The sequence below is a fragment of the Apteryx mantelli genome, chromosome 9 (genome assembly GCF_036417845.1).
Source record: "Apteryx mantelli isolate bAptMan1 chromosome 9, bAptMan1.hap1, whole genome shotgun sequence".
NCBI lineage: Eukaryota > Metazoa > Chordata > Aves > Apterygiformes > Apterygidae > Apteryx > Apteryx mantelli.
The window spans coordinates 16,285,228-16,299,015 of NC_089986.1; the positions used below are offsets into that span (position 1 = coordinate 16,285,228).

General features: G+C 39.8%; 1 protein-coding gene across 6 annotated transcripts in view; it reads left to right on the top strand.

Annotated features, from left to right (window-relative positions):
* The window catches only part of DLG1 (discs large MAGUK scaffold protein 1), a 176,774-nt gene that overhangs the window by 46,448 nt on the left and 116,538 nt on the right, over positions 1 to 13,788 (top strand). For all 6 annotated transcript variants that reach the window (XM_067301829.1, XM_067301830.1, XM_067301831.1 and 3 more), the window contains exon 4: positions 13,544 to 13,708. In XM_067301829.1, the coding sequence (XP_067157930.1) occupies positions 13,544 to 13,708 (165 nt within the window). The remainder of the gene's footprint in view (positions 1 to 13,543; positions 13,709 to 13,788) is intronic.

The window sequence follows — 13,788 nt, forward strand, 5'->3', positions numbered from 1 at the left end:
GTGGTATTTGAGTGTGCGTTTAGTTCTGTGCTGTCCTATTTATTCAGACAAAAGCCTGTATAGTGTAACCCCATCCAGCTGCAGAAAATTTTTTTTCTTTAAAGGTTCCTCATCATTTTATTATATTTCAGACTACCCTTGAATTTGAATGTACCTGCAGGTAAAACTTAACCTAATGTGGCAAAACTTGGACAGTGTCTATTTTCCCTCCACCCCATCATGTTATCTGTCATCTTTGTTTCCGTTTCCATGATGTTTAAGCTGAACACTTGTGATTTTTCTTTTGGTCCTGCCCCTACTGCTGTTCTTGCAGGCAGATAATGACCGACTACTGTAGCAAGCCAGGTCTAAGGCTGTGTGGTGGGAAAGCATAAGTCATGGCACACAGGGGAAAGAAAACTATGCTTATTAGTATGGAAATGCTGCTGTCCTCTGTAGTCTCTGTATCCTCTACTAAGAAAGAGGTCTTCATGCAAATGAAGTTTATTTTGAGGTTTACTGTGGGCTGAGCTATACTTCTTTTTTCTCTCCCTCCCTCCAGACATCTTGCCTTAGTTTTGGTTCCCTCAATTTGCACATTTATATGAAGATGCCTAGTATAATTTATGAAGCTACCAGCTTCTGGTGCTGTAAGGGTGCATGGCACTTCTACACTACATTAAGCTCTCTACCTCAAGAGGGACTTATCAGGTTACCAAATGAAGTAAAAGGGAGATGACAAAAGGGACACCTGGCTGCTAGAGGTACAACCTTAAGTGAACAGACATTTTTAAGAGGAGAGGGAGATGCAGCAAGACTATTCTCTGAGAGTCTTAAATACTTTTTTTTAAGTGTCATTCAATATAATTAAGAAATGGATGTGATGTGATTTAACATGATATTCCACTGAAAGGCTTGTTAGCTTATGGTACAAGAACAGTGAAATCACAGAAGGATATGTTTTTGATCAAATTCTATGATGTGATATGCTATAAAATGTATAAATGTATTAAAATCATATTTTTGCTGTAGGGACCTCAAAAAAAAGCAATAAAGTTTGTATCCTTTTAATAGGGCCTGGTTTAAAAAAAATTTTTTTAAGAATTTAGTATATTTGAGACTTGTTAGCATGCAACAAAATCTTTAGGAGTCGGACTATATTTACTTATTTTCTAAGGAAAAAGCCCCCCCCTCCCCCCAAACTGTCTTGATTTGCAAGATGCACAGTTGCTTGAAATGAAGCCGTTGAACAAGAGCTCCTCCTAACCACACTGATGCATAGGCCGGATTATTCACGCTTTCCTATAGACCGGGGGGGGGGGGGAATTGCAGCTTCTCGTTTGTCTGTTGAAATTGGGGAAAATCCATGCATTTCTGCAGCCATGTCTGTATTCCTTCGGTAGACCACGAGGAGTTTTATTCGGCAGTTAAAAAGCCTGCTTTAACCCGTGCCAGATAACGTTGCATTTCTCATGTTTGAGCACGGGGATTAAACCCGGCGGCTGTTCACTCCGGGGCTGCCGCTCCGCCCTGAGAGGCGCTGCGAAGCGCCGGGCAGCCGCTTCCCCGCCGCTCCGCGGCCCCTTCTCCCTCCCTTCCCCCCCCCCCCCCCGCGGCCTCCTCACGCACCTCCGGGGCGCCGCCGGGCTCCCGCGCCCCTTGGCGCAGTGCGAAAGCCCCGCGGCCGCCGGGGCCCCGCCGCAGCCCCGCGCCCCTCCCCTCCCCGCCGCAGCCCGCGGACGCTCCGCGCCGCTCCGCGCCCGCAGCAGGTGGAGCTGCCGCGGGGCCGCCGCCTCGGCGCCGGCGGAAGGAGCCCGCCCGGCTGGGGCCGCCGCGCGGGGTCGCCTCCCGCTGGGGCGCGCGTCGTTCATACAGAGCTGACTCGGGTGGTGTGGGGGTTTTGTGGGATTTTTTTTTCTTTTTTTTTTTTTTTTAAGGACGCGTTTTTTCTTTTTTTCCTTTTTTTTTTTTGCTTGCTTTTCAAGAGCCGCTTTCTAATGGGCAGCTTTTTTTTTTTCCCCCTGAACGATTCAACCTATTTATATAAAGGCTTATTTTTGAACACCATGGACCTAGATTAGATGTCAAAGACAGGCAGCAAGCAGCGTTCACAGAGGCGTTTTTCTGGAATCTCAGTCACGGATCGATTGAAGTGCCCAGGGTCTGAAAAGATGTCACCTAGCATAAAAAACTTGGATTGTTTTTCTCCGATGCTATGCCACTGTAAAGTAGCATGTACCAACAACACATTATCTTTAATGTTTGGATGTAAGGTGGGTCTATAAAAGGACTTTCCTGGAAATATAAACTGAGTTTAATAGGGTATTAATGACTGTCATTATGTCTAATGTAACTGTACCTTAAATTTCAGATTAAGTAGCATGTATTTTGTTCCATGCGTTAGCTGATTATCAGGGCTCTTGGTGGTTGTGACACAAGTAATGAATTCTCATGCCTGCTGTTTAAAGATCCCTTTGAACAACATTTTTGAATTTACTGAATGCCACATGTAAAATGTCGTCATTCTCCATTAATCAGCTTTAATCATCATGTAATCAGTTTATTGCACTTGGCTTTCATTTTCTTCAGCTGTAAAGAATTAAATACACTGGAGACTTGCACTGAGATGCAGGGCTGGAAATGCCTCCTGACATCATATTGATAGAAGCAATTGTTAGTGGCAGGTTTGGGTTTAACAGTGCCCTCCGGCTTTTAGTCATCTTAGGACTAAATCAGCTGTTTGGCTTTTAGAGTAATAAAACATATATAATTTGATAATTTTTAGAATAGTAAATGGAATATATCCAGTGTCATGTCAAAAGCACCTTTTTTCAGTAAAATTAGCAGATAATCTGAGGGGTATGATGGGAACACCAGCTACTGGAAAAACCTCTTTAAAATTGGTTGTTATGTGTGTAAAGTTACTTTGAGACTGAAATTCAGAAATTGTTGTCTCCAAAAGTTATTTTGCATACAAGCCAGCGTTCATTTTTAGCAAAAATGAGTTGAGTTGAAGTGTTGAACTGTGAACAATCTTGTGTGTGTATGCACACAGATATAAAAACTGTGTATACCCATGAGTATATATTTATATATATATAAAAACCACAATATATATTGTGGTCTATGTATACATATATAAAGCACAATCTTGTTGATGTTGCATAAATGTTACCTAGCTTGAGGGAGGAGTCTGAATTTTTGTTCATCTTTAGATAGTGTGAATGATTTACTGTGAAATTTAAAGCTGAATGCTTCATTTCCAGTAGGCGATCGTTTGCTTTCTTTTGCAGCTACTTACCCTTCTAGTGTTCAAAGCATTTTTAATTGTAAACACATGTATTTACTGATGCAAACTGGAAGCTCTTTGCTATAAAATTAGGGGGGTTTCTGTCCTTTTTTGTGGAACTGCAAAACATTTTCTTTCTTAGAACACATTCTCATGTTTAAAACTTTAACTTGGGGAAAAAAGCCATATGAAGTAAGGATGAAAATACTGTTAGGATTTTAATTTGGTAATTTGTACTGCAGATGAGAGACGCTTTTCACTTCAACAGCAAACCAAAAATATCCAGAAACTGCACTTCAGTCATTTTGTGTCAGCTATGACCAACGGGTGCATTTGCTGCTATACTTGCACATCAGCGGCTCTTTTTATATCGAAGCGTATTGATGATTTCTTACTGTGCTACAGTTCATAGCGCTTCAGAAACTTGGGCGCAGCCTCTTAAAGCGACACCACCCCTGGCGCGCTGCCTTTCCGGGGTCGGCGCGGGGCGCGGGGGGGCCGCCTGGCCGCGGTGGGTGCGGGGCAGCGGCCCCGGGGGGAGCTCTGCAGCGGGCTGCCCGGTGGCGCGGCCCTGCGCGGGGCCTTGCTGGCGGCGCCGGCCTGGCTTTGCTCGCGGAGACCACCCTTGGAAGTAGGAGGAGGTTAAATGCCCGATGGAAAACACCCCCCCGCAGAAATCTGGTGGATTTTTTGTAATCTCATTTGGATATAGAATATTAGACCCAAAAGTGAATCTCGCAGACAAATGGTACCTTGAGTGCGATTAATGTTTTAATGGCATTTTAAAATGTTTAGCTCTCCGGCTATTTTAAGTGTGGGGGTTTTTATTCTATCCAAATAAAAATGTATAACTGGTAATATAGCGTGAGTGCTTCACAGTATGCAAATTCCAAATGAACTGAAGGTTTTAGGTTTACATAATTCTGAACTACTTGTAATACAGAGATTTTTTTGAACACTTCTTATTTGGAAGAAAAGTTGCAGAGTTGTGCTGCATTGAATATAAAATGCCATTATCTTCTGAGATCATACGTTTCTGAATGCTGTAACTTACTGAAAAACTGAAGGGTCAGTATCTCAATGACAGCATATGTTGAACAGCTGCATGTATGGAAGAGTCATGGAGAACAAGCTGTTCAGTCCTTCACATACAGGAAAAAACTGATCTCATGCAGATAATTCTACGAATACATTATTTTCCATTTTCACTTCTTTTTTTTGACCATGTAAAAAGAACATTAACAATTTGACTGCTCTATCTCACATGTCTTGCTCCTTGGCATTCCAGAACAGGATATTAATACACAATTAATACTACAAATATTTGTGGCAATTTTGTTACCTGCACTTACTTTCAATTGTGATATCACTTCTGGATGTCCATGAAATGAAGCATTACCTAGATGCTTCATTTAACACCAGCTGTATGTCTGTATGTGTCATGATGGAACACTGTGACCGAATTGGCATGTTCTGTGCAGTTTTATTCAAGATGCAACAAACCGAAGTCTTCAAAGGAGAAAAGAAATCCGTCTGTTAAAGGCTGCTTCCCATGCCTGTTGTTCAAATGTGTTATGTTTTTTATTTTAGAGATCTTTGTTTACTTATTAAAAGAAAATTTAGAGCTCTTGTTTGGGAATAAAAGGGGTTACTCAAAGTACTGGACTTGTGGTAAAAGAATAAAACCCAACTTTCTTTAATTTCTGATCTAATACTTCCAGTCATTCAGTTTGTCATATATTGAGTCCTAAACTATAAATACTGAATGTCCTAATCTGTGGTAAGTCAAGAAGTTCTGAAAATACTTGAACATGTATCTCTTCTTGCATGACTTAAATCTCTTTTGTGTTAACCACAGACTTGCCACCTTTCAATGTGAATTGTTACTTGCAACTAGACTTTTTGTTTTTCATAATCTACCCAGTTGTTACAATTTTAACAATTGTGGAGTAAACTTCCATGCTACAATAGCTGAAAAGTTCCTCATTTAAAAAATAAAGGGGAGGGGGAAATGTTGATGGGTGAATGCAAAAAATTTCTATGTATGAATGTGGTATTCTATGTGGTATTAAATTGTGACATCTGACCTTCAACACCCCACCCCTTAATAAAGTCACTTGTGATGGAGATCTTAAGACAACATAGGAAATAAGGAACAAACTAGAATCTTGGGAAAATTGCCTTTTCCACACTATGTCTATAAGGTGCAGATTTTGGAAGAATTCAGCACTAAGCCAGTGAGTTTGTTAGGCTTGGCAGTGAAATCTGGTGGGTTTGATGGGATGAAAGGTCGGCTAGTCCTTCTGAAAATACTTCCTGATAGATTTTTGCTGTACTAATTACATTATGGACATTTCAGAGTATAAACTTTATAGTGTGGCTCAGATGCCATAGAAAGATGCCTTAGAAAATATAGACATGAAAGCACTCTTTTAAGGGCTTTGAATTTTGAGAATGCCTTGACCCCCAGGCAAATGTTTCTGGAAAAAGGAGAAAATCACTTGTAGCTGGAATTCCCTGCAGTCTGACAATGTGTATGCTTCCCATTTTATTTTACTTTCATTAATGTGACACTGTCACATCAATCTACTTGCAGACTTAGCAGTATAAAATGCCTTCATCTCGGTTAGCTTTCTTCAGGAGTCTTTTAAAAAATGTTAAGCCAAAATTACCTTCCCGTTGAGTTTTTTGTTTTTTCTCCACTCTTTACTCCTTACTGAATTACATAGGAGAGTATCAAAATGACTTATTTTCAATAGTGTGCATGGTACCAGGGATCTTGCTGTTGAGCACTTATCATTAAATGAGAATGCGAGAGGATGCAGAGTTGCTAGCAGATGTGGAAATAACATTTTGCTTCTGTGCTTGATAACAAAGTATGTGAAAATAGGACTTCTGTATTTGGTTCTGGTCTCTGTACTTACACACTATATTAGTGTGACAGTACTTCCTAGTTGCACCTTTAAATAGATCCGAGTTGTATACAGGAGGATGCTTGGCTGGAACGTACTTCTTGTTTTATGTCCTTTTGTTTTCCTCAGTGAGGAAGATGCTGTGTCTTCCTAGGCACTTTACTTGTTCTGATCTAGCACTTCCACTAGACTATCGTGAAGACTTATACAAAATATGTCAACAACTTAATAATTTTTGTTGCATTAGAAGTTTTGCTTTAGCAAAATTGTGTGAAATTTTACTTTACTGTTGCTTTTGTGTGCCAGAATTATTGGAGCTTATTTTCTGATGAACGGTGTCTGGAAGTTGTAGTAGCAAAGGTTGTTTTTTGGGGAGACAGTGTACTTTGTGAGAAGAATTGTAGGTATTTAGATTTTTATACTCATTTGCTTTTAACATATTGCTTCCCAGCTCTTTTATACAGGAGCTGAGCTGTTGAGTGCAAAGCAGTGTTTCCTAACAACTTCAGTTGCTGGAAAGATCTTTTGAAGGTCCCTTTCAGATTTAGTTTAACTTCTGAACTGGATAGGTGAGAGAATAAGGATAAGTATTTAAATTTGGAGAGGCATATGCCAGTGGTCTAAAACCACACTGTTTTATCATGTTATCTGTCCTTACTGCATCAGAGAGAATCTGACACTGTGATCTTCTATTTATCTATCAAATACAAATGATTATCTCTACTTGTTAGTCTTTGCTTTGTTCTTACCCTTTTTCAAAGTATGGGCTTGACTTGTACAGCAAAAGCTTAGAGACAGGCTATACAATTCAGGCCGCATGTTTTCCTAACTGCGGTTTATAATTTTTGTTATCTTATTGCTGCATGATTTGGGAACATTAAAATCTGGAGGAAGAGGGGAGAGGGTACAGGAAAGAAGGTGAATTATGATTTGGCTTTTAAGCACTCTTTCACCCTCGTTCATCTATTAAAACTGTCTTAACACTGTTTTTTTGTGTACGGAACATACACTATGCTCCCAAATTTCTTTCCATGTAAGACATTGGATTGATGTGTGCTTCTAACATGAATTGGATTTCAGTGCACATCCCATCCAGAAGAGAACTGTAGTTACTGCTGTCTTTCATTTTGTTATTTTATCGTCAGGTAGCTAAGGACACATTTACCTGATTGATTCATTTTTTTCCATGAATGTGACATGACTTCTATACAGCTTGAATCTATAAAGTAACAGAATGATATGCTGACATGGATACATGTCATAAGTTTAAGGCACAGGGTCATAAGGGAGCTCTGTAATCCCTTGATTTCCTTTTGGTTCTGTTTCAGTGTGATGCCTCGTTAGAGGAACTTTTTTAAAAATCTAAAACCACAACTTAATTATCTTCAGAGGGTAAATTATGTACTACTCTGTGTGTGTTTTGAAATATCTTCCATCTAAAATATATACATGAGCTCAGATGGACTAAATCTGTATCTTTGTTCAAATGAGTTACTAAACCTTTTTTGTGTGGTGTTCCCCCCCCCCCCCCATGAATGGGTGTGACATATTTTGAAAAGTGTTGCTATAAAATTTCACTAAAATCTTTTTGTATTTGTCCTCCATATTATGTTGCAGATGCTCTTCATTTTTATTTTTGTTTTACTGCTAGGCTTATGAATTTAAGCAGGGAGGGCTGTGGGCCTGAACAACTAACATGACAACTGGGTCTCCCTGTGAAGAGATTTGGACAATGTTCTCTTCTCATGTAAACTAGCATGAGTTTATTAAAATATATTTTTCTGTAGTTATCACCAGCAAATGATTTAGTCCATAGTATTTAGTGACTGGGTTAAGACTCATTGGGGGTGTAATTTAGCATTTCCCTAGGTGATTTCTAGAAGAAATCCTGTTAACTGTGTTGCATCAGAAGAGAAGCAATTTGACTTGGTTTTGACACACCTATAAACCTGCAACTGAATCCTTTAGGACAGTGTCAGTCAGAGGTATGTGACAAATGTTTAGCACATGGTGGGTTTGCACTTTAAATTATGATTATTAATTACAGAGTAGTCTGTAAAGCTGCTTAAAAATAGTTAAATTGCTTGGCTGCTGCTTCAGGAGTGCTGGAAAACGTCCCAGATGTGCAGCTGAGGTAGGCTGTGTGCAGATTCAGTGCTGCTCTGGCACGTCTGTCTTTAGTCTTTCCTCTGATCTCTGCTTTGCGTTGTGCAGTCCTTGGCCGGCCCTTCTAAACCAGGGTCTCCTCAGAAGCAGAGCTGTGCCCTGGACTCAAATATGTTATTTGTAAGCAGGGAAGTGGTCTCCTGCTAGCCCCTCTCATATGGTTTGGTCTGCTCTCTTCCTCCCTTTCTTCCTGTTGTGCCAGCACTGCTCACGTCTCATCTTGCTGTGAGCCACTTGAGGGCATTAAAACAGCAGAAAATTAATACCGCTGAATTCAGCGTTGTGCTGCATTAGCTCCCTGAACCAGCTCACCGTGAAGTCAGATGTGCACCGGGAGCTGAAGGGCAGGCGGACACAGCTGGGCAGATGGGGCGGCAGAGATGGAAGGGGGCCCGCTCCTTTGGGCGGTAGCTGCCCTTTGCTGCCGCTCAGCTGTGCTGCGAAACTGCGTCCTTGGGTGCCTGTGGAGTTGATTTAAGGCAATGAACCTTGGTGTAAACAACATGGGATTTTGAATCATATGTGGCAGCAGAATTAACTCGGCATGACTGAAATAATTGACTGACTCCTTGTTGAAGGGACGGGCAGTTCTGCATGGTGACTGCCTCCCCGTGCCAGGCCACTCGAGTGCTCTGCCTCAGTCAATGGGCAGCTGTCGGAGGCAATGCTGTCCAGTAATGAAGTACAAAATACTTCCCCTCCTATAGAGAACTAGCTCTTACTGGGCATACGATGTGCCTTGAAGCTGAAGCACTTCCATGTATGTATAATATGTTGTATATGTGTTATATAATATATGCAAAGGACAAGGGCAGTTTGGTATCTTTTAGAATAAGTAGTACTGTGAATGTGATGTTTCTGTGCATCTCATGTCCTCATCTTCTGTTTGCACTTTGAAACAGTCAGGTATGCATTTGGTTGGTGTATTTTAAACGTTGGTTAGTGTATTTTAAACATGAATTCTGAAACTTTTGAACAGTTTCAAGGTGACCTTACTATCATTTGGGAAATATTTTCTGATCTTGAATAGTGCATCAGAATCCAATTAGAATTTCACATTTATTTAAGATGTTGGGTTTCTTCTTTCAAGACGCTTATAGCCCTTGTCAGTGCCTCCGAGGAAAGATAATCCTTCACTACAGTATTTTTTTTCTTTGATTCTTAATCTAAATTATAATTACACACTGACCCAGTAAAACTTCATACATATTCTGTTCTCTTAAGCGCTAATACATTGGATGAATCTTAGTAAATAAATATTTCTCAAATAAATCTAGAGACTCTTTAAGTACACTCTGGAGTGTCCAAATAACTGTTTTTAATATATGTATCTGCTTTCAGAAAAAATCAAGGGAGTTCTCTGTGCTTAGCCTAAAAGTATTTACAATTCTGTAAAAGTTTGTCTTCATTGCCCTGTGACCAGTGGGGGGTGTTTTTGTCTTTTTTTAATTATTATTTTTAAAACTTTTAACCTCAATGCCACTTTTAGCTTTTCACAGTATCTTGTCAGGTCTGAATTGTGAACTTAATCCACTTTCAGATCCCATCTTCCTGTATTTCATTGTCAAATTTAAGATTGAGGTCTGTCGGGACATCCTGGGTCACAGGTCCGGTCCCCCTCGTAGAAAGGTAGATTGCCAAACGCTGCCTTCGGCAGCTGAGCAGCCTCCTTTGAGCTAGTAGAATTCCTGCATCCTCTGGTTAAGACATTTTCTGTGCTCCTTGCAGCTCTAATGTTTATTTTCTAGTTATCAGGTCACAAATAGGATGATATCAGAAATGTTCACTTGTGGTTTTGGCTAACACTGTCCTTTAATTCTTTTCTATTTCTGATGTTTAACATCACTGCTGTGACAGTTAATGTCTTTTTTTTTTTTTTTGGTAGGTTAAAAATAAGTCAAATGCTTTTAGTACTCTCTGAAAATAGATGATTGGGAAAAGCCTATTGCTGAGCAATCTGCAGTCTCCTTACTGTAGGGAAAGGAAAGGAGATTGTATCTTGTGTCAGTAGTGAGCTGTTCGGTTGCTGGGTCATCTCGAGAGGCCTGCCTGCTGAGGATGTAAGAAATTAAGACTTTTTTGAGTGACCATTGCAATTTTTCACAACTGTCAGCATTCGCCATCTCTCCTTTTCCATCCAGTTAGGTAGAAGGTCTGGAAGTGTTTTCAGGTTCTTTAATAACAGAAGTCTTAATCCCCCAAAGGAAAGTGAGAATGTTATTGCTTTTGCCTTGTAGTGCTTCTTTGCTTGATCAGTATTTATAAAGACAATGCTTGTATTGCTTCTACCCTGGTGTTTCTAACATTTCAGAAGTGCAGTATCTCCCAAAAATCTAAAGCTTGATCTCATACATCAGCAAAAGAGGGATTAATGGAGCAGTGTGGTGGGTTTTTTCTTTTCCTCCAAAAATAGATCAGGGATATAACTTGAATGATTTCTAACATCTCATCAGTTACTGGCTGAAAGAAGCTGTATTTCTTCAGTATCAGTGCCTCATTTGTGTGCTTGGGTAGGGGTTTGGGGCTTTTTTGGATTGGTGGTGGTGTGCAGTTAAGGTAGGCTGTGACTGGCTAAAGCAAAATGGGTCATGGGAATGCAACGATGCAAGTGGCTTCCTTTAAGTGCTGAAGGGAGCTCATCTCCGAGGAATCCCGTGTTGGGCAAACGAGGTGGCTGGAAGGAGAGATTGAATAAGTTTGCGCTCTTCCAGCAGAAGTCAGTTGTATCGCTTCAGCTGCCCCTTGGGACCACGTCTTTGCTGGCAAAACTCTATGATAGGGCTGTAGTCATACTACATGATGAGGCTACAGAAGACAAGAGGGACTGATGTACATCTTGCTTCCAGAAGAGGGAGATCCCATCCTTGTTTCCTCCCTCTTTTGCACTGGCTCTGGTGTTCATTAAATCTCAGCATGAATCAGGGTCAGTAATCCAGGAGAAATCTAACCCAGCAAAGGAGGGGTAAAAAGTGGGCAGTTTTCTGCTGATTTGTACTGAATGCCAGAATCAAAAAAAAAAAGGGGGGGGGGGAATGTGGTGCCATTTCCAGGGTTTGGGAAAGGGGTTGGGGGGCAGTAAACTAATCCTGCTGTTATGAGTTCAGCTGTCCTATTTGACCTAACTCAGAGTTATGTTTCTGCCATGTGGACAAAAAAATCACGATTTCTATAAAAGAAGTGCTCCTGGGTGGAAAAAAATGACCTGGTTAATAACTACAGGAGTTGGTAATTGATGAATCATTTCAAGCAGTTTCTTTGTACTTAATCTTGTAGCTTTTATAGCTTTGTAGTATTGCAAGACTCTTCATTATATGAAGACTATTATTATATAGACAATCATTATTATAGACAATTGGATTGCTATTCAGTGATTACTGGATTACTATGTATAAATGATATATCAAGAAGATGGCAACTATTGTTGACTAAAACTATAGTATGTACATCTGAGAACTCTGTTAAAGAAACAAGAAATGCCTTTTCTCCTAAATATACTTTACTAATAATGGAAACAGCTTTTTCTAATTTTAAAAGTATTATACAATTAGAGGGCTTTTCTATTCCTTTAACGGCATGACACGCTTTCCCTGTAAACTAGTAACTTTTATGTATTCCCTCTGGCGTATCATAGCAATGTGAGGTGTAGCTACAAAATGTTGAGGTGTATCTTACAGACACAGTGAACCATGCTGGAAAAAAGTTGCATGATTTCAGCTTTCAGGTTTAGTTTTAACTAGCAAGAGTAGGCATGACTACCCAAAATGCCTCAGAATTGGCTGAGACTAGAAAGGTAAAACTGGGGTGAAGCTTACACACAAGTGTGTTATAATGCAAGTCCTTGCCAGCTTTGGAGTTTTCAGGTGCTGGATGATCAATTAACAGGGAATTCACAGTATAGACAAATATTATGTGTGCCAATGACTTCATTAATATCTCTCAGCAGAGATCTGCAGGTGTAGATGCAGCACAGCAGCTAGGGCACATCCCTGATGGATAAAGAATAGTCTCTGGTCTTTGAAATTCATTGGAAATGAGTAAGACGGAGTAATGTTTCTGTGTGGGGCTTCCAGGGTGGAGAAGCCTAACCTGTCTAGTAGCAAAATCACATTTTATAATTTCATAATAAAATGAGCAGTCGTGAGTTAGTATTGGGTGATAAGGTGATTTAAAAAAAAAAAAAAACTTTGGCAGACTTGCTGAATCGGCATGGGAAAATACTATTGATGCTGATGTTATTTAAAGGCAGGGTGGGGTTGTAAATAACTAGTTGGCACTGAGAGTTTCTGCTGTTCTGAGTTGTCTCTTTTTTCAAAAGATAAGTATGTATATTAAAGCTAATATATTACTAAAGTTGAAGCTAGTTGTGATCCATTGTTAGGAACTGGTGAAGTGAACAATAAGCAGTCTCTGTGCATGGTTCTGTGAAAATACTGGGCTTTTAAAGCTTGCACTAAAGTTGAAACAATATGATATATTGAACCAAAAACTAGCTTAGGAATCCAATTTTGAATGAGTAGCTTTCCTTCTCTGTTCTACTTTTCTGGTCTCTACAGTGGGACTAATGTTTATGTCCATGTGAATATGTTAAGTGCTGTAAGCAGTACTCTTCTAATCTGTTCTTAAATAGATCTCGTTTGGACAGGGATTTTTGTAATGTTTAAATCACTATTTCAAAGCCAATAAAATGTCAAATTATGTTGCAATTCACAGACCTTCCAGTTTGACAAAGTATATGTGCTAATATTGCAGGGACACCAAAAATTAAAACCTAAGGCATGGCATGCACATATATGTAAGTGATTGAAAATAGTTTGAGTTTACTTGAGTTTTTTCATCTTCCTGCTGACTATTAAGCTTTTATGAGCAATAAAATGTTATTTATTACATTACACTGTTTGTAAGACAAGCAAAGGGAAAAGTTTTCTAGAAAAGAGAGCTGAGGACAGCTACTGTGTGCAAATAGGCATAACGAAGAGTGGCTTTATGGTAGTTTTAGGTGCAACCAAAATGGGTGAAACCTTTTTGGAGGGAGCAGTCTTTAAACTGAAAATACTCGTTTTAACTTCTATCTCTAGGTTTTACTGCTCTGAAATCATCAGGGGCAGAACATTATTATTTCTATCTGCTCTAGGTTTCCTGGATAATCTTTTCACAATTCTGTGGAGGGCTGATCTTTTTCTGTAACTGTTTTTTTCAGAAATACCGCTATCAGGATGAAGATACACCTCCACAGGAGCACAGCTCTCCTCACATTACCAATGAGGTGACAGGTCCAGAGCTGGTTCACGTATCGGAGAAGAACCTGTCGCAGATTGAGAATGTACATGGATTTGTTTCTCATTCTCATATTTCACCGGTAAAGGTAGGCATTTTGTGGATCTATTATGACAATGGTTGGTTTGATATATACTTTCAAGGAATATAATTTTGTGAAGGAAACTT